Genomic DNA, 27,649 nt, shown 5'->3' with positions numbered 1-27,649 from the left:
AATCTTGCCACCTTCTCAGATAGCTTCTAAATCATGGACTAAAGAGTAAAAGTTCAGAAACGTAATAGCACAGACAAATGATTTGTTCTAAATTCTTGTCACAAAACAAACAGTTTAGTAAATCAGACACTCGCCACATTCAAAACACTATGTGTATCTCCTGAGTATGATAAATACATCGCCTATTTCTGATTTTTGCAAGGGAAGGGGTTTTTTCCACAAACTTTTGGGCTTGGTGCTTCCTGAGTTAAAGGGTCTCATTCATAAGTACAACACAAAACTGTATCAGTCTGAGATTCCTGTTGGGTAGCCATGTGTCCTAACCCCTTTCCTCTTTTAAATTTTAAATACTGCAAAGGAACCATTTTCCCTGTGAGGCTCCCACACTTGGGATGAAACCTTCTCTGCGGAATTTTGGCACCCTATTAATTAGTGGTTATGAGTGGGAGCTGCTCTCTCTCAGCAACTCCTATTCTGCCATCAGTCAAGTGTGATTCTGCAATAAATTCCCACGAAGCAAACTATTTCTGGTAATTCTCCCTAATTAACACCAGGCCTGCTAATAATACATCAGTACCTATGTGTTTCTGATATAATCAAGATCTTGTCTGAGACTACTCAAAAAGGGAAACCGCCAACCTAAATTAAGCTTTTGTGGGCAAAATGGATTTTACATGTAGTTCTGTAAGAAAACCTTTGATAATCTTATATTGGGGACATTTTGACCAGAAAACATTGAACGACTGGGAGGCTTGTTCTGGTTTGAGCACTGAATGGGGATTTATTGTGAACACACACTGTTGAGTCTTAAGCCTATAAATCTTGTACTGGATTACTGTTTCTTAACGAAGAAATGACAGATCTCTTATTTTGTCGGTGCATTTTAATGTGCAATGACGTGATTGATAGAAACCAAACAGCAGCTATTAAAATGTCAGATGTAGACTTGATGCCCTTATAAGTTTGGCTTCTGGAGTTTAATATACTGTGAGCAAATAGACTTGAATTTGTCTTTTATTCCCAATATACAGCCTGCAACAGAAACATTACTCTTAACTTTATACAGTTGGAAAAAAAATCTTATTCAAACCTATAAACAAACGAGGAATAGGTGAGCCTACCTAGTTATAGAATAAAGTTAGCTAATGAGATCGGACGTGTTATGCATGAAGTAACGGACCCAGGTCAATGAAAAATGTGAAAATATAGATGATGACTTAAGTCGTTTGAATACGATATATAATACAATATAACGCTTGATACAACAGGATACTCCTGCCATAAATAATTTCAATAATGAAAATTTTTAAAAGACAATAGAGGTTATTCATCAATTCACAAACATTTGTATGTACACTATATGCGGAGAATAAAGCTTTAAATAAAGGATTAAAGTAGAATAAATGTGACCATATTTCCAAATGTTTTATTTCTGGACATTCTGATAGGCAAATCAAAGATAAGAAAGAGATTCTCCTGAGAATTAATACACCTCTTCCTGTTCTGTGAACTCAGTTTTTTCCCACGATAACTTACTAGAAACCACTTGCCACCCCAAAAGAAAAACCAAGAGAGCTTGTCTACATCACTGCAGCCATTTATTTATTATGTGCTCATTAAGGTATTACTATACTGATTACACTTCTCACATGGTTTTTAATTAGAAAATACATCCAAAAGCAAAAGCAAAACAGCATAGACGTATATAAAATTAAAAACGTAAAGAAACAGAAAGTAGAGATTAATAGATAAGGCAAATGATACATTGAGAATTCAAACCCAATACCTTAAAACATTAGGGGATGAAGAGTGACAAACTGAAGCCACGTTAGATCTGTGTGAAATTATTCAGTATGTTTTCCCTTCCCTATGTCTGAAAAGCCTCTCCTTTGAATCATCACAAAAATGTTAACATACTACTAGATTCGGAGGCCGAGGAATTATTTTCTATAAAAGTGGTCCTAATATAGTACCCCTTGAAAATGGTATCATTAACACATTTTGTCGTAGGTAATTTTTAAACATAATGCTGCACTAATAATTTGAAGATTAAAACTATTTGTTTGTCTTAATACTGACCAGACAATTAAGTTTTAGTTTTAGATTCTTAATGTAACCTGAATCAATAGAAATGTGTAAGCTACTATAAACATAAGCACAGAAGACCATTTTTTGGCTGCTACTATGGCGGGCAACGTTCTGTCCTTGTAAGTCTAGAGAAATTTGAACCTATCACTAGCATTTTGAAACAGAGAAATCCAAATAAGGGATGTTTTAAAGTTATGTACTATGATTTTAATCTATATTATACTAAGTACAGCATTTCAAAATATACATCTAAAGAGACTAAAAGTAAATGCTCTACAGTGAAGACGTAATAATTTAAAAAATGCTACTGACTCGGAATATTTATAATCAGAAAAATAAATATTCAGGGAGCTCGCCAGAAGAATAAAGTGCTCTGCCAGTTATTAAAAGATTAATGCTGGTATGTTAAATATGGCATTCCCCACTGGAAAATAGAGATTCTTCTGGGTTATGATCAATATTTATTTCACAGGATTAACTGTTTTAGTTATAGATATAAAGCTCTGTCACAGAAGAGAAGGACAAAGCACAAAGACAAAATGATAAATTAGGATGTAATGTTACCTTTTTCGAGATAAAATTTAGAGAAATGCAACATTATGCTCCATGAATAATATGTAGAAAGAAAAGTCTATAAAAATGATATTGTTAATATAACTTTATAAGAAACCCAGGTCAAATAAAATTCTTTGAAGGAACTACCACTGACTTACCAAATACAATTTTTGTATATAAAATCCATAAATGCAAAACTAAATAACAAAAAAAACTTCTACCACATCAAAACAAAACCACCAACTTATTTTATGCTGTGTGAAGCAAAAGGCTGACATCAAGATATGTGACAAGGCACATTAGCCAGCATGTCTTCTATAGGTAGTTTCAGCAGCAATGAAAAATAATGCATGATTCAGTTACAGCACTTAAAAAACAAAAAAAACAAAAAAACTTCCTGCCTCCCTGCAAGATGCAAGGTGAGGAGGTGGTTTGGGGTTACTATAAGTGAAGTATTCAGTTTGCCACTTTGTGTCATCCTTCTCATTCTTTTATCCCCAGTTAATTATTATCTGTATATAATTTAAATCTGCTAGACCATATATTAACAACTTTCAGGACAGATGCCTTGAAAAGTTCTTAGGGAGGTTAAACAAATATTGTAGCTTAAAACCTCCCTCTATAACAAACATGTACACAATGGAAGTGAAGTAATTAGTGAGTGATGATGGGGCAGGAAAGACTTCGGGTTCAGCCTCAACTTTAAAAGCATCTTGCTCCAAATGAATTTAAATTATAACTTAGTGGGATCATGGGCTTTCATCATATCTGAAAACAAAGAGAAAAACTATCAAATGCCATAATTGCTTTTCTCACTGGGCAAATATCAATAGGATCTACAATTTTACCACAATTGTTTCTCTGTCTTCATGTGGTATCCACATAATTTTCCCCAAATGAAGAAAACAAATAATGGGCTAGTCTGAGTAATTAATCATATGCCCTCCTATACTACCAAACCTCTGTGAATAAAAGTTTCCAAACTTCATGATCACCTTTAGAAGTGGTTCATTTATTACTGAAAGAGAATGATCAAAAGAAAAAAACAATCAAGATTTTATCACATCCCCAAGCCAATCTTTTATTTTTCTAATGTAGAATTAAAGAAAAAAATACTCTGCAAAGAGAGTTCTCAAACCTTCACTTGTCAGTAGTACAACTCTGAAACCGATTCATGATCTGAATTGGGGAGGAGAATATTTTGGATACAACCACATTCTTTCCTACTTATTCTCTTTATATAGAGAGAAAACTGTTACAGTCCAAAGTTATCCAATTAGCTCTTTACCTCAGCATGAAGGAGCGGGGGTAAAAAGAGTTTGACTAATATAGGCGATAAAACACACACAATGAATAGGAATGGCCATATTTTAATAAAAGGCAAAAATTTGAGATTTATAAGCCATATGGTAGGTAGCTTTTGAAAGGGATGAAGAAAAATATAGCATCTCTTATTGGCATGATGCATTTTGATGAAAAATCTCATTGATCTTTCCTACTGGAATGATCGATTGTAAGACAAAAAAAATGTACACAGTTTGTAAAAATTGACACCTACTGATAAAATGCTCTGTTTAAACTCCTATTTACTGTTTTAAAGATAAACATTATTCTTAAAAAAAATACAATGTTTCATTTAATGATAAAAGTATAAGGCACTTTCATTGCCTTTTACAGATTTACTCATAACAAGGAAAGAAACCATAATTATTTCAGCATAGAGGTTTGAGATTTTCTAAAATTTAATTCTTTACTAATTTATTCTAAGATGAATTTAATAGTCAACCAGGAAATTGATTTTTATGAAAGTTATTTTATGGGCAGAAAATACAGGGAAAAAAGTAATAATAAATGCCAAACTGTCTCTTTACGTTATGTAGCCAAATATTTCTTCAAAGACTCGGTTTTTAAAGCTGGAATTTATCCCTTCAGGGCCACTATTATTTTTCAAACTCCATATAAATATTAAATCTAAAAATTAATTGGTAATTTTAATTCTCCTCTTTCTTTTCAAATTTCTTCTCTTCTCTTGAACTGTTGACTTTCAAAAATTCACAGCATGAGCATGTTTCTTGCAAAGAGGCTTGTCCTTCTTGGAGAAAAAGGTCTGACCTTCCAAACTTTCACAACATACCTGAAAAAGAAAGCGTTGTATAAGAAAATATCGTTATTTTATCAAGTATGTAAGGAGGGAAAACTGAATTTTAACCCAATGGATAACTGACAAAGCACTCTAGTTGGTTGTGTTAGATACGCTGACTGACATTTCATAATTACTACATTTCATGTAATCTTCCAAAGGCAATGAAGAATGACTTTTTCCTGGAATGCATTCTAATTTATTTAAATCACTGACAATTATTTATCTTTATTGGCAGTTAAGCACTTAGCCCTAACAAAAAATTAACACATAAAGAAGTCACATTAAATATAGTTTCTCTTCCCAAATTCTAATCAATGCTTTTAATCTGTGTCCTGTTGCAGAGAACCAAAGCATTCAATAAGAAAGTTCAACACAACTGCTTTGCCAAACATTTCCAAGCCTCCAAATACCCAGGCACAGAGTACCTGAGCATTTTTCCTAATGCATTTCTCTGTTTCTTGAAGTGAAACTCTGGTCAACATCTGGCTACTGGATAATTAGACAGTCAGTTAACTAATCACATTTACGTCATCTGGTCTTTCCTATTGCCTTTGTTCATTACAATGTTCGTGAGCAGCTCTACCAGAGAACAGAAGAAGGCTAATCTGCTAAAGGTTTTTTTTTTTTTTTTTAATATAGATTTTCTGAACTCTAAGAGCTGGATGAGGTAAACTAGACAGGGCTTAATGGTAACATTTCGAAAAATCATTCGACTTCAATTAATATGACTTTTCTCCCTTCATACAATGGGTATTGAAAACTATTAGATATATTGAACCTAATTTAAAAAAAAAATTAAACATCTTAACAGAGTACCTTTACAGAATATTTACTTTCTAAATTAAAAAGTGTATATATATCTTAGGTTAATGTTAATCTCTGAATCTATGCTCATCAAAAATAAAATTAAAAATATTAAATTCTCAAATGCAATAAATATATTACTACATGTTTATTATAGTCTCAAAAATAAAATAATATTCACAGACTATTGTTAAGGAAGGAAACAAATCAACATATAGTTTATGTCCACTGTTAATTCAATAATAGATTTTTATAATAATTTATTTCTATTTTAAGTAACTTTGTTTCCAATAATCACTCAAATGCTACAATAAAAGTTATTTTTTAAAAAAGTAAAGGCCTCTTACTGTTTTAATAAATGTAGAGCTTCTCCTTATAAACAAAAATGTATTAAAAATAGGATTGTCTCTAAAGAAGCAAGCATCTTATTGTGCCAAATAATATTTTGGTGCGAAAAATTATAATAAACAACTTTCAAAATCGCTGTAAAAATATTTTTAGATTTGAAGGACTAAAAGATACAAGAACTATTATTTTCATTTAGGGCTTAGGCTAGAATTGGCCACATGCGCTCCTTTAATTCAGAAATAAATACTTACTGAGCATACGAAGCAAGTGTCATGCCAGGTATAGCCCAGAGCCTCCAGAAACATGTCGCCAGCTTCTATGGGAAATTCACATCCACGGCATATAGTACCAAAGAGGGCATAATAATCTGTATTGTGGACGGGAGACATAATTTTAACATGACAAAGCTTTAGAATGATAAAGTTACTAAAATTGGAAAATTTTCAGATGGCATAGTATTTGGCTTGAGATATATGTAAAGCGTTGTTTCTCATTATCCTTGGTAAATGTTATTTACACAGTTTAACATCCTTTGTTATATTTTTCCATGCAACATTTTTCATTTCCGACTACTTTGATGAATAAAATATGAATAAAAAAGAACACACAAGTTATCAACTGACATGACTGTTTCAATAAAATATAAAAGAACTTCCAATAACAAGCAACAATAAGACAATGAACTTAAATCAAGAAGAAGTACCTGGTATTAGCAAAATTTACAGCATATCTGACTAACGTAAGAAAGAAAAAAATGCCATAGGAAACTTCCGTAAATAAGTGCCATGACTGAGTTTTCTCCCTGGACAACCATATTAGCCACTATTTCTTTTGCTGTATTTTCCTTTCAATTTTATGACTTTATATTCAAAATCATTAGCCAGAGAACACCATTTATTTGACACAGATTGTAGTTATAAACTACTAATAGGATTTCCTTGGGAAGAAAGCGGTTCGATCAGATGTTCCTTTATTATTACTAAATTAGAATTTAACAGCATTTTAATTTTCTGTTATGCAGTTATTCTCGCTACTCATGTTTACTCATGCTGAAAATTTCTAAGAAAAGTAAATCAAGTAGCAAAAGACAGCCTACTTTCTCCTTCAGCCCAAGTTGGATTGAAAATGTCAGAGGCCATGAAGGAAAGATAATAGTGATGCCATATAAAATAACCGGGGGAGATGTATAACACTACATTACACAGAGGAGTTAGGTAGGAAAGGCCTCTATGAGGAGGTAATAGTTGTGCTGAGACTTGAAAGAGAAAGGTGGAGTCACTACAGAAAAGCTGGGGAAGAACATTCCACCTAGGAGAAATAGCAAGTACAAAAGCCTTAAGGCAGGAACAATCTTAGCATGTTTAGAAACAGCAAAAGGGGCTGGGTATGGCTAGAATCCAGGTGGTAGAGATAAGGTCCTAGTAAGGAGTACAGTTTTTGCTGAAGAGGAAGCCATGAAGGGTATCAAGCACAATCTGATTCACATTTAAACAAATATTACCATAACTGCTTTTAAAGGGCTGGGGAAAAGATTTACCATCTAGTTGGTGATTATTATGTCCAGGCAGAGGGTGAAAGTGAGTGGATTTAGTGGTGACAGCTGAGGTTAGAGGTTCTGAGATAGCAGAAAGTGAGCCATTTATTGAAATGGGGAAGACTGGGTTAAGAATAAGTCTGGAAAGTTAAAGAAAAAGAACAAAAATAGAGCAAGGTGATCAGAAGTGACAGTTAAATAAGTCTTCCATAATGTGTCTCCCTTCTGTAAACAATTTTTGGGTTTTAAAAATGACCACTTAGACTGCATTAAATATGATATTAAGGCTAATTGTATACGTGTTTTGACTAGAGAGGGACTGTGCCAGTTAGTCAAACGTCTTACAAAACTTTTAAAACAAGCAAATAGCTCTTTCTTCAGAAGAATTAAGTGTAATTACAAAACGTGAAATATTCTGGTTGAATGAGGGCAAGCAGCTTGCAGCTAAACTGTCCCAAAACGGCCCATAGGGTAGTTCACTGAATTTCCACAGGACTTACTGGGGGACAGTCTAGCACAGTTCTAGACTGGTCCTAACGAGCTAAAAAAAAAAAAAAAAAAAAAAAAGGTGAAAATAAAACAGTACTGAGTGGGCAAAGAAGGGTTCAGTGATGTTGACCAGACTCCAGCTAGAAGCGGACTGCTCCTTTAACATGACTACTGTAGAATATTCCCTTCTTTCAGCACCACAGTGTGAATTTCAAGGGAGAACCATAATAAAACTCTGTAGTGGAAATGCAGAATAGTGAGTGAAGGCAGGATAAAGGACAAATATTTTCTGAAAAATGTATGTGTTTTATTAATATCTAGGTAAGGGTAATAATAGTAAATAAATGTTATGGAAGTTCACTTACAGACTTTGGGAAGGAAAAGGAAGTGTCCAGAATTCAGGTAATAAGACAAATTTAGCAGATTGGTCCTCAGAGTGTAGTTTATTAAAAATAATTTTACCAAGGGGACAATCTAAGCTAGGATTACCCTGTCATTCAGTAAAAGTAACAAAGGATTTCCAATTTACCTTAAAGAGCAATTGCCTTAAAGAGCAAATCAGTGTCATACTCAAAAGTTGAACATTTATCAAGTTTATAACCATTCAAAATCCACTTACTAAAGTGTAAGAGGTGTCTTTAAGCTCCACAATTTGACAGAATTTATATCCACAAATTACTGGGGATTCAAGCTAAATATTTTTCTACCATTTTATGCTTACATCTCAATTAAGTTGAAAATATGTTTTGACAAACATTAAAAATTTACAGTTTTTTTTTGCTATACATTTGAGTAACATCAAATGTTCTTAAAATAATTAGGAAAACTATTTTGCCTAACAGTTCCTTTTGACTTTACAGCAATGTAAGAGTTCATATTTTATCTTCATTCAAAACTCAAAAAACTAGTGACTTTAGGATCTTACCCGTCTCACAATAGGGTTCACCATCCTCCAAGTGAAAAACATTATTACGAATGGGTTTTCCACAGGCCACACACACAAAACAGGAAACATGCCAAGTTTGTTTCAAAGCATTGATGACTTCCTGTTATAGAAAGGTAATTGTATATAAAAAAAGATGATAATACACAAATGCTCAACTAATATGGCCCTTTTAAACTAACCCAAAGTAGACAGACATACTTTGTCTGTGCCTTGAGCTTTTTATCTAACAAGAGATACTTAAAGACAGACTCACAAATCATCTAAACTGATACACTACATAACACCTGTATTTTTCACAAATATGTATCAATAAACTTATTTAAAGAATGATTACTGAGTTAAACATTATACATGCAATGAATAAAAGTAAGCATTTCATAAGTTTGCTACTATACCTTCTGCTTTCTCTCAAAGGGTGTCAGGAAACATTAACTTATAAAGGTTTCAGAGTATTATCTTGAAAATGTCACGGAGGAAGGGCAAACATTTAAAAACTAAAACAAACCTATACTTTGGTGCATTATGGAAGCAATAACTTAATCAGTATAATCCAATCAATTTAACACATGTTTAGGATTCTGGAAATCAGCTGTGACTCTACTAAGTACACACTCAAATGAGTGTCTAAAATTTGAACCACAAAGCATGGATTCTAGTCAACAATGGACCTACAGTTAAAAATACCAAGTATCAAAAACTTGGGCCAGATTTTGATTAGTAAAAGACATTTTGGGAAGTTGGTTTTGAAAGAAATCATTTCTTCAGACTGAGAGAAAGAGATGGAGCCATTAAAAATCATCGTTGAGAAATAGTTAATAACATGGAAATTTCTTCTTTCCATAATATTTATCACAAAAAAAGAGGATGTTATACATAAAGCATGGTTATAATTTTGTAAATAAATGATTTATAAGGAGCAAATGAGAAGAAAATCCATCCTAAGGTTAATAGAAATTAATCTGGGATTGGCAAATATACAGGTTATTTTCATTTTATTGTTTACATTTTTTATATTTTCTAATTGTTGTAGAGTGAAATATTTTCTTTTATAATAAAAAATACTGTCAAACTAAAAAAATGACAGAATAAATTCTTAGCCATAGAAAATGCCATAGTTCACTACTGAAGGACAATGGGAAGAAATGTCAGTTAAGATCCAAAAAAAATCACCATGAACATGTAAAACAAAGGTACATTGAACCAAATCATTTCCCAAGGCTTCCAGCATATACTTCCTTTTCTATACTTGAAACACACTATTCCTTCTTTAATAGGCAATCAATCAACTAAAACACAACCCAGAGAATCTGTCCTTTTAGCAAAGATCTGGTCCATCTCTGAAGCAAGGAGTATAAGATTTCCATTTCCTACAACCTCATTTGATTCTAAGACTCTTACTTGATTTTGTTCTACTAATTATTCTAGAACCCACAGAATACATTTACTAAAATATTATTTATATACTCTACTTTTTATTTGTCATTTGGGAAGGTACAGCCTGAATTATTCTGTTCTTTTGTTCCCAACATGTTGTACAAATTAATAATATAGAAATATTTCATGAGGTGTATTTATAATTTTTAAGTGTCCTCAAAGTTTTAGACATATTTAAAGATATAGCATAAAATTAAGACTACTCAATAATTCATGTTAACTTTTCTCTTAATTGATTTGAATTTAGAGTTTCATTATTATATTTTCGTACTGAGAATATTAGAATTCAGCAATGCCATTTCCAAATTCTGTATGAGTTGTATGAATTTCATATGAGATCAGGCACCGTGGCTGCTTCTATGTAAAATTCCAACTCCTGGTCACCCAAAGAAAATGTCTGACCCTAACTCTGTAATTGCAAACTGGGTATTCCGGAGTAGGAAATTCATTCATTCATTATTATTTATTATATATCTGACTCCTAAATTACTCCCTTTTTACAAAAATGTTTTTAAAACGTGGTTTTATTATTTGTCTATACATGTATACTCTCATAAAACTGAGGTTATATTTTTAAACATCATATGCATTCAAGAAAAATATATTTATAAGCCTCATGTTTTATATACTTCATGAGATCTGTGCCCTGTGCTTGAACCTTGACAAATAGGGAAATGCAGCTCTTATAAAAGCTATGGAATTTAATTTAAAACAGTTAAGGTGTCAGTTTTGAGAACTTTGATGTGTGTGGTCCTGTGCGACCTCTTCGTTCCTGAGCAAACAGGGTCCTGTTGAGGTAGCACACCCACAGTAAATTATTTTTCCTGCACAGTGGCTAGACTTTCACCAGACAAACCAGCACTCAGTAAGACAAAACCAAAGACAACTTAACCCCTTGAGTCTGATCCACAGAGGTCTATTTAGTTTTGCTTTACAATAATAAACAGTGATGAAAGCAGGGAGAGGATATCAAGGAGAAAGAAAATAAAAAGTCAAAGTGACAGATTTTGTAACAAAAATTATTCTGCTTCAACATTCATTCAGAATAATAACATTTCTAATACTTACTCCAAGGATCTTCCTTTGGCATCGACCGCATTCAGGAGCAAAGAATTTCTCATAGCAGAGCTCACAATACAGGGCCCCCTTTTCCTCCACAAATCCAATGTAGGCCATTGTATTTTTGCAGTGAGCACAGTTGAATTCTTCTGGGTGCCAAGATTTCCCCAGTGCCACTAGAAATGGTCCCCTGCCAGAAGCAAAGAGATCAAGTTGGCTCAAGAATAAAAGTTTCTGAAGTTTGCCTGGATAGAACCTCTTTTATATAACGTCGAAACAATTAAAAACTTGCCTAATTATCCTTCTCAAGGACTGAACACATGGATGCTGTAAATTTCCAAAGAAACTCTGTGTATTTATATGAAAAGGGGTTGGGGTGGGGTGGGGGGTGAGTAAGAGCACTGAAAGGCTATATCCCTTCCTTTTTTCTGTTTTCAAGAGATTTGGTAGTTATGTTTTTTAAGTTGCAACAAGTGAGTCTGTCATGATTATGATTGAGAATGAGGACAACTGTGACAGAAAATAAAAACGGCCAGAAAAAAAATATGGTTTAGGCAGAGATGAGAGTATGACATTCCTAAAAAATAAACAAAAGAAAAAAAAATCTCAATTTGGTAATGTCAGAGACTTAAAAATAATAACTATTACCTGAGAAAACATTCTAGTCAATTTCTTTCGCACATATTTGTTTCATATATTTATTTCTCAACTTTATTAAAACGCATCAAATTCTCATCCTCCAAAATGACTACAGAAACTGTAAACTGGATATTAGAGATTGTTTGAAGCTACTTAGAAAGGTTTTATTTAATTCAAACATGACTTATTTTAACACACATTTGTATCAAGGTAACGAACATTTATAAAGAGATTTTTCCCCCCATTAAATACCGTACAGTCATGAACTGATTAAGATGGGTTTGGTTTGCTTGACAGGAATCCATTATGAAGCCTTATCTAGTCATGAAGGCTGCAGAGATTAACCATTCTAGCCTCTGCAACATAGTTTTTAGTAGCTACATCACACTCATTTTTATTCACAGAGTGGCTTTACCTCCAAGGCACTTTTACACTTATCTAATTTGTCCATGCAACATTCCTGTGAGATAGACCAGGGCAGTTATTACAAATTCAGTTTAACAGATGGAAAAGCTGAGATACAGAATGTTCACAAGATATGACAAATGTCATAAAATCACTGATTGAGTCAAGGCCAGAAGCTGAATTTCCTGATTTCTAGTATACTGTTCTAGTCAATTGATATTCTGTCGTTGATCTCATTACCACCAATTATCATCACTGAGCTACTACAGGATAATTGTTATTAAGTGTCAGATACCTGACTTCCAGGCAGGTTATTAATAGAAAACATCACAGTAATAAGCATCATAAGTCGAAGCAATTTTTAGCCTTTGATAATAATATAAACCTTGATATTCGGTAACTATCTCCCACTGGGAAAGTCTTTGCAAATACACTGATGTTTACTCAGAAGCAGCACCTAATTCTGCTAGAGTCAAGAAAGAAGAAAGGCTCTTGATGAATGATTAAAATGGGTTCTGTGGTAAGAGGGTGTTTTCTAGCCCCACTTTTTGTTGCCTTGTGTCTTATTAATAATACTTAATTGTATATAAGCTAGTGCAGGCAGCTCTCTTAGCATTTGCGACAAGTAGTTCATTATTATTATTTTTAAACTTTAGGGTACTATAGTTTTGTTATCACTAAAAAGGAATGCCTTTGTTAACTAAGTCCTACTGGGGGAGAAAAGGGGCTACAAATCACCTCTGCAACCAAATATGTTACTTTGGGCAGGCTGTCCCTCAATTTGTAACTGGTTTATAAGTAACAGTCCTACTCAACAAGTTCCTTTATTTCATTTTTTCAATATGTATTTGACAAATAGTTTTCCTTCAATGATAAACCAAGGAGTCACAATGCTCAAAACTAGACAGTTTTGAGTGCTCTGAGCTTTTCCCCAGGTGGATATCTGGTTATATATGCTTTAAAATCTGCCAGGCTAAATTTACTGTGACCATAACATAAGAGTATGGTAGAACTTGGGGGTTTTATGCTACCATTGGCCTGGACATTAAAGTAGTTCGAAAGAACTTACTAGGGTGAGATTTTTTTGTTAGGGCACATCTTCAGCTCACCCATAAACCTGGATGGTCCCTTCATATAATGATATTATCGAGGTTAATATCCTTAGGCTCCTCAGTTTGTAAAAGAGGTCAGTCAACCTCAAACTCCACATTGCGTTAGAGTGTTAAGTGCTGGTATGCACTTGGAATAAAGAGCTTTACTCCCGGAACATGTCTATCAGTGCTACCAAATAGTCGACAAAGTGAATCTGAGGGGAAAAAAGGCATTTAAGAACAACTGATTGAGGATCCATTTTCTAGATTTCCTAAAATATATGTTGAGATCAACTCAGACCATCAGAGAACCGGAAATCAGGGCCTGACCCATTCCCCAGATTCCTGAAATGACCAGTGTTGTGTGTGATACCATCAGTCTGCAGTAACACTTGTTACAGGAAATAGCTCTCTGAAATCCACCTTTGTTCTTCCTACAAGATGCTGTTGAAAGCGTTGTTAGATCACACGGCCATTATCATATGGACTCCTTGAAAAAATTCCTTTCAGATTTTTTGAACAAGAACAGTTTTGGTCTTCTAAGCAATAGATTTATTTTTTTATCTGTCTAGTTAATTTACAAAATTAACTTCCTTTTCTTGTTGACTGCTCGAAGGCTTAAAACCAAATTTAGTCTAACCATAGGCAAGTATGTATACTATTGTTTTAGGCTTTGTCTAGTCTCAATGACAAATTTGTCCAGTGTTCACTTTTAATAGTCCCATTCAAGATTTTCTTTTGCTCCTTTTTGTAATTTAGAAAGTTTTCTTATATTTCTTGTATTGTTAAAAGTCTCTTTGAAAGCTTTTTGGAATAGAGTCCACTACCAAAAAATAAATAATATTCTCTATCAAAAGGGTACTTTTGCAGAAATTTCCATAGTTTCTTTATCAAATTTGAATAATGAAAAATCTTAACCACAATAAAGAAGCATCCTCTGCACCTTTAAAAAGTGAGCTGAAAATGACCCTTGCTCCTGCCAGACCTCCTTTCTTAAACAAACACGCTTAGCGCAGATACTGGCCTAACCTGATACTCCTTGACTGTGCTGAAAGAGCATCTTTCTCTATCAATGCCCTTGAAATTATGTACAGATTAAACAATAAAATCTTTTACACATAACAAAGTACTCTCTTCTCTGTATCAGCAGTGACTAATTTAACAAATTAATTAACATAGGATTAACAATGAAGAAATTTCTCTTGTTCCAGGTAGGATTGGGTTTCCGTTTGTAAACTGGAACAACAAGCTTGGATAACTACAAAGTGGAATTAAGTGTATTCAGCTACCTCATAGTAGTCCACACCTTGCGTGCCCTTACTAAATACTTGTTGACTGAAAAATGAAGGGAGGGGAGAGAGTTAGAGCATTGATTGGCTGTGAGAAGGGAATTATGGCACAAAACTTTTCATCCTATTTATCTTCTGTGAGACTTATGCCAAAAAGGAAAGAAAAAAAAATAAGAGAGACAGGGAAGGATGCTAAGGTTAAAGTTCAGAGGAAAAGAAAAAGCTTACAAATAGGAAAGGATTAGCAAATTTCCACAGGCACAATCTAACAAGGACTTAACTTCAAAATCAAATGCTTACTTCTTGCTCTTCTTTGTTATTTAACTCTCACAACAACTCTCAGTGACAGACATTAACGCTATAAATAGATGAAGAAAACATAGAGGAAATTAGCCAAGTTTTTAAGATCATGAGGGATGGTGAACTGTAAACCTGGAATCTTCTTCCAAGTCCCAGCCACTATAGATTAAAATTTTTATTTGACAAAACCTTACCACATTAATAGACGTTAAAAACAACAAAAGTTAAAAAAATCAAAAAAGTTAATCAATAAACGTGAAAAACAAGGCCACATTAAAAAAAAACTTACATGTTCAATAATAAATATGGAATCTGATATTCTACTTAACTAGATATAATAAACAATAAAAATGTATAAGCCAGTTTTATATCATGCTCAATTTTAAGCGAGAGCCTAGCATGAGCAGTCTTAAGAACAACACAGCTAGAAGGAGAGAATGAAATAGAAAAGATTATTGGGAGAAACCGCAAAACACAGGCACAACACACAGTCACAAATAATACACAAAGACACATGAGGGAAGAGAAGAGAGCAAAAGAGAATGAAACACAGTGACTATCTTTCAAGATTTGCAATACCTCGAATTAGAAATATTAATGATCCTTCCTAAAATTTAAAAATAACATATTTTTGACACCCTTAATTCTTCATTTCCAGTGGATTATGCCCAAACTTTCGTATTTGGAACATTAAAAATATACAGTTCTTCTTTCATTGATCTTCTTTAATCTTTAATTCATAGCCACCTAAAATATTGCATTTAAAAGGCTGTAAGGCCAACTACAGCTTTTAATTTTAAAGACATAAAGGACATGCTCCTTAAGAATAAATGCACAGGTAAAATGAGCCATAACATAATAGTAAATAAAAAGAATAACTTCTAAAAAAGGCTATAACAATGACAATTTTTTAAAAAGTGTACTGGAGACGGTTATAGTCTATATACTGAGGTTATTATAAAATCAGAAAAGCAGGAGAAATGTGATTGATTCTATATATTAAGACAAGTAGGATATAATTTCAACTTGGCAAGACTAATATCATACATTCTTCCAAATATTTTTAAATAGTTCATTCATCGACTGAATATTTACTAAATGAAATGATAAGTGCTAGGCACTGTTCTAGGATCAGAGACTATAGCAAGAAACAAAGCCAGAAAAAAACCCTGCTTGCATGAACTTACATACTAGTATGGGGGAAAAAGACGACAAAAAAGATAAATGAAATACATGGTATGTTAGATTTTAAATGCTGAGGAGAAAAATGAAGCAGGGAGGGGAGACAGGGAGACTGTGTGTGTCTGTCTGTGTGTGTGTGGTGGGGGCGGGGGAGTGGGGAGTGGGAGAATTTAAATAGGGTGACCAGGAATACCCTGCTATTTGAGTAAAGACCTCAAGGAAGAGAAGGTAAGCCATGCAAATATCCAGGAGAAGAGAATCTAGGCAAAGAAAACAGCAATTCACTACAGTAAACCTCAACGCTCAGTCTATGTCTTGCTCATAAATCTTGGTCTGTGTATTTGGTTGTTTCCTTAAATTCAGGGGCTACCACATTAAGCCAAGAAATCTTTTATTTTCAAGAAAAGCTTACCCAGAAGGGAAAAGAAACAAAATCTACTCGTAAAAGAGTACGCAGAAATTGAAATGGGTGGTGAGACAGACAAAATACTGTTGGCCTCTCCTTGGGGTAACTGATATGGCTCTCCTCAGGAGAAAAGTAGGAAAATCACTGAGCAAGAAATAATTTGGCAATGTTAAAATTCTCTCTCTGGAATAAACAATGGGTTGACTGAGTGTGACCATTCTGGTGCTGTACTGCAGGCAAATATAAAACAATAGTGGCTATTTTTTTTAAAAAAAACATTCTATATCTAAGAAGTTCAAGCACCATCAACCCCTTGCTTCTTTCACAAAAATGCTAAGCTAAATATGAATGGTCCATTTAACCCCATGTAATACAAATGGTCAATAGGTTAATGCCACTAGATGTAACAGTCAAGAAATAAGCTAGAGGTTTCATAAACCCTTTCTACCAGGGAAACTAAAATGTGGTTTTGGCTACCTCAGTCTGATTTTCTGTTTCCCTATTATATCAGCACCCCAACAGTCGATCTATTCATGAATGGAAAAGTGGAAGCAATGTATTATACTAAATTATACTGTGGAAAATAAACAATATAAATTATAAAACAACCTTAAACTTTTCAGAGTTTGCCAGGTTGCAATATTCTATATTGAAAGTATCAAGCTGCAACTGCTGCTTGTTTTTAAAACAGGTGTCCAAGAGAATGTCACCTGATCTAATGCCTCCTTGCTTTGGTAAGTGATACTGAACCGAGGCCAAGAACTAGAATAATGCTTTGACTAGGTCTCTGAACAGACCACAATCTATTCAAGCTGCTTTAGCATTTGAGCACCAAGCAAATATGCTATGTTAATTACTGTCATAAGATATTGACATGAACTAATCCCTGTTCTTATTAACTTCTCTAGTAAATGAAGCTTTAATGCCTAACCAATAACAAGTGCTGGGATAATCCAGAGCAACGTAAAATTTAATAGATGAGGAAGCAATAAGTGATGGCCATTCGTTTTATTAACATAATATATATTTACTTCACATGGCAAGAAGGTTGTGCATTAAAATTACATCCTGGTCTAACATTAAAACTGAAACCAAGGCAGTAGGAATAGGGAATGTATTTTCTATTTTGATCTTCATATTTTCTCCATACTAAGTTTTTCAGATGTGCTAGTAGTGGTAATTACAAGATGTCACAGAATTTGATAATCGGACAACATAAATCAGCAACTGATATGATTTGACATTTTGTTAACCCATCCAATTATTTGCTTACAACAGCACACAAATAGCAGTGACTTCTATCTCCATAAAGGGTGTTTTTACCCAGAACATAGAATCCCTAAATACTAGTCTATAAAACCAAAATATCATAACTTATAGAAACAATATGACATGTCGGAATTTATTTTTATTTTATTAATATTAGACCTAAAAAATATAACAACTAAATACAGTTAGTAACTAAGAACAGGGTTTTATTTACTGGGATAAAGCAGTACCACACTAGAGTTTTATGACAGTTTAAACATTTCCATAAGGCAGTAACCCTAGACTAGTACTTTTAGGAAAATGACTCTAACCAAATCGGTATCACAGCTTGAACGACGAGTGGGTCTAGAGCCATGTTTGAGCTGCTCAGGTCCAGCACTCACTGACTGCCTGTGTGCTGGACACTGTGCTGGAAAACACAAGGTAAGGGGAAAATAAAAGCTTACAAAACATTAGATTAAGGTGCCACTTCTGTAAACAACGTCCGTCCTCGTGTGTGTTTTAAAAGTGTGAACTGAAAACAAAAAAGTGTGGCTATCTTAGGAAATGGAATTATATATGAATCTGAATTTTTATTTTTACTTTCTGTTTTCCTATAGTTTTGAAAAGTCACAATGAACGGACTACCTTTAAAATATAAAGGCTATTTTATTTTTAATCATGCACTGTGTGCTATGTTCTTGACACATTTATTATTTACATAGTGAGTTTAAGAAAAAGAGTATTTATATTTGGTTCTTAAATAAAGTATTGAGGCTTCTTGGGCTCCATTTTAAGTATTAACTAGACATATTATCCTAAGCAACAATTATGTAATAGAGTAGGAGAAAATGCAGGTAAGTCTTAACATTATTCAACTTTGGAGAAGCCACTGTTTCTCCAAGATAAATTTCAAAACAGGATAAATGAAAAACGAGGAGAAAGCTTGAGTAGTCATTTCAACTGATCGTTTGTAACTGCCCACAAGGCAACTCGCAAAGAACCAACAAGTCCTGCTGTTGGGTCCTGAATTCAACACTCATGCCCGTATCTCCTAGCATTCTAAAAGGCACTTGTTATGAAACGCTCAGAGTATGAGCATAGTATACTCACTTAAAATCTCTGAGCCTTTTTTTCTACTTAGAATTTAAGAGACAATAAAATAAGATTTGGATAAAAATAATGTAAAGAAGCAGGTTATAACCTAATCTAAAATTGAAAGCACTTAGAGAGCTGTAAAATTATATCTTGCAGTGCTTAGGCATTCAAAAATCCAATCTTCTTTCCTCTAGGACTCAAAATTCTTTATTTTATGTCACTAGTTATTTTTCATCTAAATGAAAGTCCTCACTTCTATAATTTGTAAAATAATGAAGTTCAGATAAATGATCTCCAGGGTCTCTTCTAGTCTTAAAATTTTATTATTATCTGAAAGGCCATATTAATCATTATTTTTCCTTAATTCTCATAGAAATTAATAACCGACAAATTGGTATTTTTAGTTTTAATTTCAAGGGACCAGAATTATTTTTCATTAAAATAGATTCTAACAAATATATATTCATACTTATATACTTCAATAATAACCATTACATAGAAATATGCAAGAATATTTTCCCTAATAAAATTTTGAATCTTTCAGAATATAAACAAATCAAAATTGATATTAAATACTTCTAAGAAATTTCATAAACAACCAACCTGATGACCTGGTTACAGTGGGCACACATTGGAGTTCGTTTTCCTGCTGGAATGTGCTCAGCTCGTTGCACTAAAGTGTCCTGGTCACTTGGCTGGGGCTGCCCCACAGAGGAGGCGGCTGGTCCCACTGCTCCTGAGGAAGCTGCACTATTTGAGATTCTTCCAGTGTAAGGTGCTAGGAATTAAAACACAGGAGATTCAGAATGAGAATAAGCCAAATATAAACTTTTTCTAATAAATAATAATATTACTTTTAAAAATAATCTATTCACTCACATTTAAGGAGAGGTTATGTGAACACTAGACTGTGACTACAGAGATAAATAGAAAAGAAATCAAGGATTACAATACAGTGAAAGAGATATGACAGATGCATGCATAGCATACTGTAGGAGAAGGAGAGTTGTTTTTACTTCCAAGAGGAGATACGGTTAAGGTGAATATTGATGGTGAGGTATTACTAGTCATCTAGACAGCTCTACTAACCAATAATTAGATTTAACTCCAATATACCACAGGCACATTTAAAAAATCTCAGGGTGCTGAAGATACCAAAAACACAAATGAACTTACTATATTTTCTTTCTTCTTGTATTCTCTAGGAAGACTGTGCAATCAGTCACTCAGTCATATAAAGTAACTATGAAAGACTCTTCCTAGCGCCTCCCTTTTCTTTATCTCTGCTGATTTTATAACACAATAGTTCTGAGTTTTGCACTCTCGTTCCATTCCTACAATACTGTCCTGGTTTAGGACTTCGATGTCTCCCCCCTAGGCTAGCCATCAAAATGTCTTGTCTTCCACAAATTCATCCTCTCAAGTGCCACCGAAGAGTGAAATCTGGCCTGAACTCAACCCCGTGTAGACCATTTCTAGGATCTCCTTGTTCTTTGACCACTGGATGTAGTCTATACTTCGAAGCACTGCTGACAGGTCCTGCCAGTGGTCTCTGCCTGCCCCACAGTCTCATTGTTTACCCGTCTCTGCCTTTCACCTTATGCTACAGCAATACTAACTGCCTCACTTTTTCTTGTGAATGGGTCTTCAATGTCATTTCTCTATCTTTCTTCCTATTTACCTCATAACCATTACTTATTGTTTAAGATTCAGTCCAAAAGTCAACTGCTCCAAAAGTCCTCCCTGAATGACCTCTCCCCAGTGCCCCCACCACATAATCCTTATTAAATGTTTCTCTTCCATGTTCCTATAATTTTCTGGGAATGTTTATTATTGCTTCTACTATACATATCTGTGTCTTCTCTAACTAGATAACAAGCTCCCTGAGGGCAGGAACTATGTCTTATTCATTACTTCTGCAACTAATACAATGTCTGGAATGAGTAAATTGAATAAATGAATAAACTGGAATCAATACAGAAATGAATGAATGCGGAAATCATGAGGGACTGAAACCAACAGAAGGCCAGCTCCTTACCCACAGGCAATTAAAATGTAATGGAAGAGAAAAACGCACACATCAAAAAGGTTTAAAAGAAAAAACTTTTAAGAAAAGAACACACATACTACAATTAACGAGGAGTGTGTATGTATGTACATATGTATGTGTGTGTGTGTATTGACAGGATACATATTAAAGGTGTGGTCGGAAATGGATCCGATTCATTAGGATAACTGAAAGGATAATTCTTCCTTGCCACAATAAAGCACATTTGCAATGATCTGCAAGTACAGATCCAGAAACCAAGCATTTATAAACACTTAGCACATTTCCTATGGTGCTCTGCCTGGCACTCAAGCTGTGAAATGGCACTTTACAGGCCAGGGGGCTCTACTACTGCCCATGTTTCAAATGAACGAACTGGACTAGGAACACGTTTTCATTCTCTTAAACTCGTACTTTCTTTTATAGAAATGCAAAGGAAAATCCCTGTAATATTCACTTTGCACACGCCCTTCCTTGTTACCTCACTCACTCACACAGCACAACTCTCTCTTCTGTGGGTCTTCAATTTCTATGTCCAGGCCTGATTCTTCTAGGACCACCAGATACGCACTTTCCAAGCCAAATCTTGTTTTTGTCTTTAAGTGCAAGACATGCAAAATATACTTCGCCTTCTTGTACACATTACCAGCTCTTTCTAAGAACTCCTCTATGGTTGAATTCTCTCACTTAATCCAGGCATGGCCCTCTGCCTCCTACGTCCCTGACACTCAGTGCCCAGACACTGAAAACAGTTTCATTTTAAGTGTTTCTAAGGTCTGTCCCCTCTCTCTAATCTGAACCCGTCTCCTGCCACCTGGTCTGGACCATTACAAGTCTCCTAAGCAGCCTCCGGGCTGCCAGTTTCTTCTTCAACCTCTTCTGCGAAATTCCTTTTTCAAATACACTACTCTGATCATATTTTCTTTTTTATAAAGCATCCTGTAAGTCCCCACTGCAAAATATATGCAATCTTGACAGTCCAGTACCCCCAATGAGCTCGCTCCAATCTTCTTTAAAACCTTGTCTTTTATGCTCACCCACATCACTGCCATCATCATCATACTCGATTATACTCAATATTTAAGTTGTGCAGCAGTATTCTCAAATCCTGTAATAGCCCTATGATTTAGGCATGATCGCTACGACTTTTTTACTCTATCTGAAGCAAAGAGAGGTTTAAAAACCTGCCCAAGGTCAAACACCAAATAAAGGGCAGTCCTGAATGCAGGTAGTCTGGCTCAAGTCTGTGCTCTTAACACTATGTGATATATCTATTCATTGTCTCTTGAACATGCCATGTTACCCGCTGCTTCTATGACCCTCAGCCCATGAAATGTCTCTTTCTCCTCTGCTGCTCAGTTTTCCCATTCTGCAAGACTCATGAAAGTGCCATCTTCGTCTGCAGTGTGCCCTGACTATCCCAGCTAAAAGTGTTCTCATGCTCCTCTTAACATCTATAACACCCTACTCATATAATTTATTTGCTATTCATCAGTATCCTGCAGTATGTTTTCCTTTCTGAGTAAATGATAAACTCTCCCCAACCACCAGAAAACTGTCTTACAAACAGAAGGCAAAAAATTAATATTTAGTCAAGTAAATGAAAAAGGGAAGTCTCCGATCACTTTCATTTTGCCTTTTTAAAGGACACTATAAAGACAGAGATTCTTAAAATGTGGATTAGGTTCAGGATTTCAAACAGTGGGAAAATTACCAATTGAAAAATCTAAAAATCAGACCTCAAAGAGAGTCAACCCCTTTCATCTACCATATGCCTTTATTTTATCACATTATCTATGCATAAGCCCTAAAGTACTGAGTCACTAAGACATTTTTAGCAATAAAAGAGTGTAGTAATTCTGCATCAGTCATTGTAAAACGGAACATAATCCATCTGGCCCATGCCTCAAGCAGAAGGTACATGGGGAACTAACATATTTAACATGAGAAACCATTCTTAAACGTGAAACATCTGACAGTCTTAAACACACATAAAAAGGCACTAAGCTCACCGCTGTTTCTTTCTTGGGAAGAAAAGACTTGCTTTCTGTTACTGCCCCATCTTAACTACTTTGGATAAGATCGAAGTTCTCACACCTCCGTTTTGTTACTGTGTTGCTAGCACACTGGCCAGCACACAAGGCTACACAAGCCTGTTAATTACCAAGCCCTGAACATTTCCAAGGCCCAGTTAGTTACTTCCATATGAATAAAATGACGTTTCATTTCTTCAGAATGAATTTCTCACTACTCTAGCAAAGGTACAGGCAACTTTTGAGCCAACTGCCAACCTTCTGGCCTCTGCTCACTTGGATTCTTGGGGAAGGAAGCACCACAAAATGAGTCCTGCTTTTTTTTAGAATTCTGTAGAGAACTGTACGACCATATAGAGAAAATGTCTTCCATGGGTAGTGGTGACTAAAAATACTTCAAATTTATTGAACCCATCCTTCAAATCATCTACTTTCAGGCAGAAAAAATATGCAACTCTTTAGAGATAGCAGCTTAAAAGATGATAATAATCTATTTATTTGTAATAAAAAGTTTTTTTTCTCCCTCTCAAGTCCTACTAGAACTATTAAATAAGAACACTGAATTAGCCCATTTCATAAGCAAGGAATCTAAGTGACAAAAAATTTAAGTTAACTTAAACTAAATAATGGGTGAGTCAGTGAAGTGTCACAATAGGAACATGAGAAAATTAGTCTTTGACTCATTTTCTTTTTTAACCTTAATCTCGAGCAAATCCATTAAATATGGCTTCTTTTGTGGCTAATCTCTACTCTACTTGGATCATGTTTTAAAATTATTTTTTTTCTTTTGTATCAAATACATTTCAGCACCACAAAACTCATAGAAATTTAGAGCCACTAACTACTTTCCAAACCTTTGGTGAGAATATATTTTATTAACTTTAGAATAATTAATTATGAGGTCTTCTAAGATTCTGAAATGACATACATTCATATTTACTCAATGTTTTTGTTTTCCAGCACTATAACAGTCAAACCTAAGATTACACAGATTATCACTTACTAAGTAAACATAAATTTATGGGAAAACCTAGCAGCATAATAGAATACTTTCTCAGTACATAATATGTAAAGTTATCAAATTAATCAAGTAAAATATACCCACGATATGCTGCGTTGCTAGTTTTTAAAAGATTTTAAGATTTAAAAACTAGCAACGCAGTTTTTAAAAACCAGTCATAGTGCTATATTTGAGGATTATAAGGTATGATACATATTTTAAAAAGCAAACAGACCTCTGACTTACTAAACACGAAATTTAATTTACTATAAAGAAATAAAAAATAATCTCTTTGAACAACAGATTAACTGGTGATAAAGAATTTTACAAAATTGAACCACATAATATTTGTTAATTTAGTAGGATACCTACTTCCTGTTATTAGATAAATCTTTGTGATATGTTATTTGGAAAGACAAAGTGAAATTACTTTAGAAAGATCTTAATTGCATTCCTCCCCCAAGCAGATGATTCAGGTTTATATTATTTAGCAAATTAGTTAACACATGTTTTAAGTAATCTTATCCTGAGATTTATTTCTTTTCTAATCATTGTAAGGGCCCAATCAAGTGATTATCAAGCTTATCCAAGTAACTTCTACACTATGGACTACAAAAGTATATTATTGGAGGTCTGCTTATATAATATGTAATATATGTTATAAAATATTATGTAATATGTAATTATGAATTATCTAATTATTTACTATGTATTTCAAAAAAAGCTGAACTCATTAAAAGGCACTTGTTTCTATAAATGAGGAGTTTACAGAGAGAAAACACAGATTAAGAGCAATAGAACTCCTGGCAGTACAATGTGTGAATTTTCTGCAAACAGAATAATTGATATTTTTGCTTTCTGTCCTGTTGAAAAAGGGCTGTTAACTCTAAACTAATACACTTAAAAAGAAAAGTAGTGAAGATTATAATGTATACATTAAACACCTGGCCAGACTGTACTTGAATTGGCAAGAAAATCAGTAGTTAACCCTTTTGTTTCAAGTCAAACTATTCAAACTATTCAGTTAAACCCTTTTGTTTGAAGTCAAACTATCCAAACTACCAATAAAATGTTCTTATTACTGATATATACTAGGTATGTCAGATATTACTTAGAAACTTAACATAAGTCAATTGGGGTTGGGCAGGGAGGTGATAGCCCAAAAAACAAACTTAAGAAGTAACAGATGTTGCTAGTATCTTTTTCTAAAGCATGTTATTCATACTAGATGTAGTGCCTTTGAATTGCTGAACAATTCAGTAGAACAAGTCTGGTGTTAGAAAATGAACTGCTCACAACAATACAAAAAATATATAACCTGATGACATTATCAGCTCCACAGAACACCCTGATCCAAGCCACCATCCTCTTGTTTGGCTTACTGCAGTTACTACTCACAGATCTTGCTTCTACACTTGCCAATGACATAGAGGCCAGTAAAAACTAAATCAGATCATGCTGCTACTCTCCTCAAAAATCCTCCAAAAGCTCCCTTCTAAGTCAGAACTAAAACCAAAGGTCCTACATAATCTGACTCCTGCTCCCTCCCTGACCTGGTCTGCCATTCTCCCTTTGCCTACATTTATATAAGCCACACCGGCTTCCTTACTATTCCTCTAAATGGCCAGCATCCTTCTGATTCAAAACCTCTGTACTTCCTATTCCCTCTGCCCAGAAATCATTTCCCCTGATGTTTGCAAGGCTTGTTCCCTTCAGGTCTCTGCTCAAAGGCCATTTTATCGATGTAGCTTACTCTTATAAAACAGCAACCCCTCCCCCACAACCCAGTATTCCCTATACTCCTTAACTGGTTTATTTTTCTTCATAGGCTCATCTAACATAACATATTTTATATTCTTTTGATTGCTTTTTACTATCCATCTCTTCACACCGTGAGGCCAGGGACACTGTATTTTGTTTGCTGCCATTGTCTCTAGCACCTAGAACGGTCTCTGGCATATTGCTTAATAAATCTTTGTTTAGAGAATAAATGACTCCAGCACCAAATTAATGTCTTCCCACGAAAAGGAACCAGACTTCTTAAAGAAACTGATTCTTGGACTGGGACAAAAAATGAACAATGAATGTCTAGAATATCTTGTCAAATTAGAAAGCAAGGAAACTATCAAAGACTAATATAGTTCTATCAAATAGACTTGACAAAGCAGATAAGACAGTTTGAGCATTAATAAGTATAACAACTATAAAGGATTAAAATACTTCGAATATGTTTAAACCCGTGAGCTCACAATAATTCTGGAATTGTTTAAAAACTGCATTGATTATCTTTACAGGATGCTAGGGAAACAATTCATTATTTTAAAAACTAGTAAAATTTAATAAAGGGAAAGAATCAAGCTTTAAAAATGTATTACCTCATAAATGATCATTTCATCTATATCCCATTCACCGCCTTGCTATCTCTGAACTATTCTGAAGCAAATTTAATATCTATTATTTAATCCATAATATTTCAGTATGATCCCTAAGACTACTCTTTTAAAAAACGTAACCCTAATACCATTATTGCACCTAAAATAACATCAATCAATTTTTAATTTTTTTCTGATTATCCCCTGTATCTACTGGATCTGAGCTAGAAGAACTGATTCCAGAGTCTTCAGCATATTGATGATGTTTGAGGCTGTGGGAGTTAATGAGACTACTCAGGTAAAAAGTGGTATGAAATAGAAGAGCTCTTAAGGCATAAGGCAAATAAGATAAATACTTTGGGGACAGAGAGAGAGAGGCAGGAAAAAGACTAGTAGAGTGCATCATGGCAGCCAAAATTAGAAAGTGGACAATTTGGGATCCAATGCCACATCTGTCTGACTCCAAAGCCTATGTCTCTATGCAATCACCCTTCAAATATTTATTATGTGCCTACTATGAGCCAAGCTCTTTGCCAATCACTGCCTTGACCCCGGAAATATGAAGGAAGATCTCAAATATGATCTAAACCTGGATGTACTAACTTCTGGGCCAGTTTAGGAGGGGATAGTGATAATCGAGGTGATAAATTTCTTCTATTTTAATGTCCTGAATGAGGCTGGCAGGATAGATTTACGAATAATGTATGAAATCATTGTTTTTTAATTGCCCTGACGTGCCTAACAGCTTAGATTATCACTGTAAAACCCTTCCTGTATTCTGCAGAAGATTAGTTTAGTTTCCCTCAGAGATATTGCTTTCTTTTCCTAAACCTGGCTGCCCATACTTTTCAGCCAGTATAATAATGGCTATAAAGTTTTTGAAATAAAACATATGAATATAAGGCTAGATTCTTCATGTTTTGAGAACATATAAGAGGATTTATATCAACTGCTTCAGAAAGGGAAATATAATTGTAGCTCTAATACTTTGGTAAGGACAAATGGGCTTGAAGCAGAATGCTGAATCTATTTTGTTCTACAACTCTATATTGGTATAAATATTTCAACTACATTTGAATTAAGATAGATCAGGAGAGAAAGTTATGAAAAGTTATGAAGCAGTAAATTTAGGGAAAACC

At 34.2% G+C, this 27,649-nt stretch overlaps 1 protein-coding gene across 4 annotated transcripts in view; it reads right to left on the bottom strand.

Annotated features, from left to right (window-relative positions):
• Positions 1 to 1,579: 1,579 nt before the first annotated feature.
• The window catches only part of PDLIM5 (PDZ and LIM domain 5), a 181,920-nt gene continuing 155,850 nt past the window's right edge, over positions 1,580 to 27,649 (bottom strand). For all 4 annotated transcript variants that reach the window (XM_025046026.1, XM_025046025.1, XM_006910739.3 and 1 more), the window contains 5 exons: positions 19,662 to 19,836; positions 11,410 to 11,590; positions 8,887 to 9,007; positions 6,190 to 6,305; positions 1,580 to 4,777 (listed from right to left, as the gene is read on the bottom strand). In XM_025046026.1, the coding sequence (XP_024901794.1) occupies positions 4,688 to 4,777; positions 6,190 to 6,305; positions 8,887 to 9,007; positions 11,410 to 11,590; positions 19,662 to 19,836 (683 nt within the window). In that variant the 3' untranslated portion in view covers positions 1,580 to 4,687. The remainder of the gene's footprint in view (positions 4,778 to 6,189; positions 6,306 to 8,886; positions 9,008 to 11,409; positions 11,591 to 19,661; positions 19,837 to 27,649) is intronic.

This window comes from Pteropus alecto, unplaced genomic scaffold, assembly GCF_000325575.1.
Source record: "Pteropus alecto unplaced genomic scaffold, ASM32557v1 scaffold63, whole genome shotgun sequence".
Classification (NCBI taxonomy): domain Eukaryota; kingdom Metazoa; phylum Chordata; class Mammalia; order Chiroptera; family Pteropodidae; genus Pteropus; species Pteropus alecto.
The sequence above is the reverse complement of the archived record's forward strand: the minus strand, read 5'-3'. Positions and strand labels throughout refer to the sequence as shown.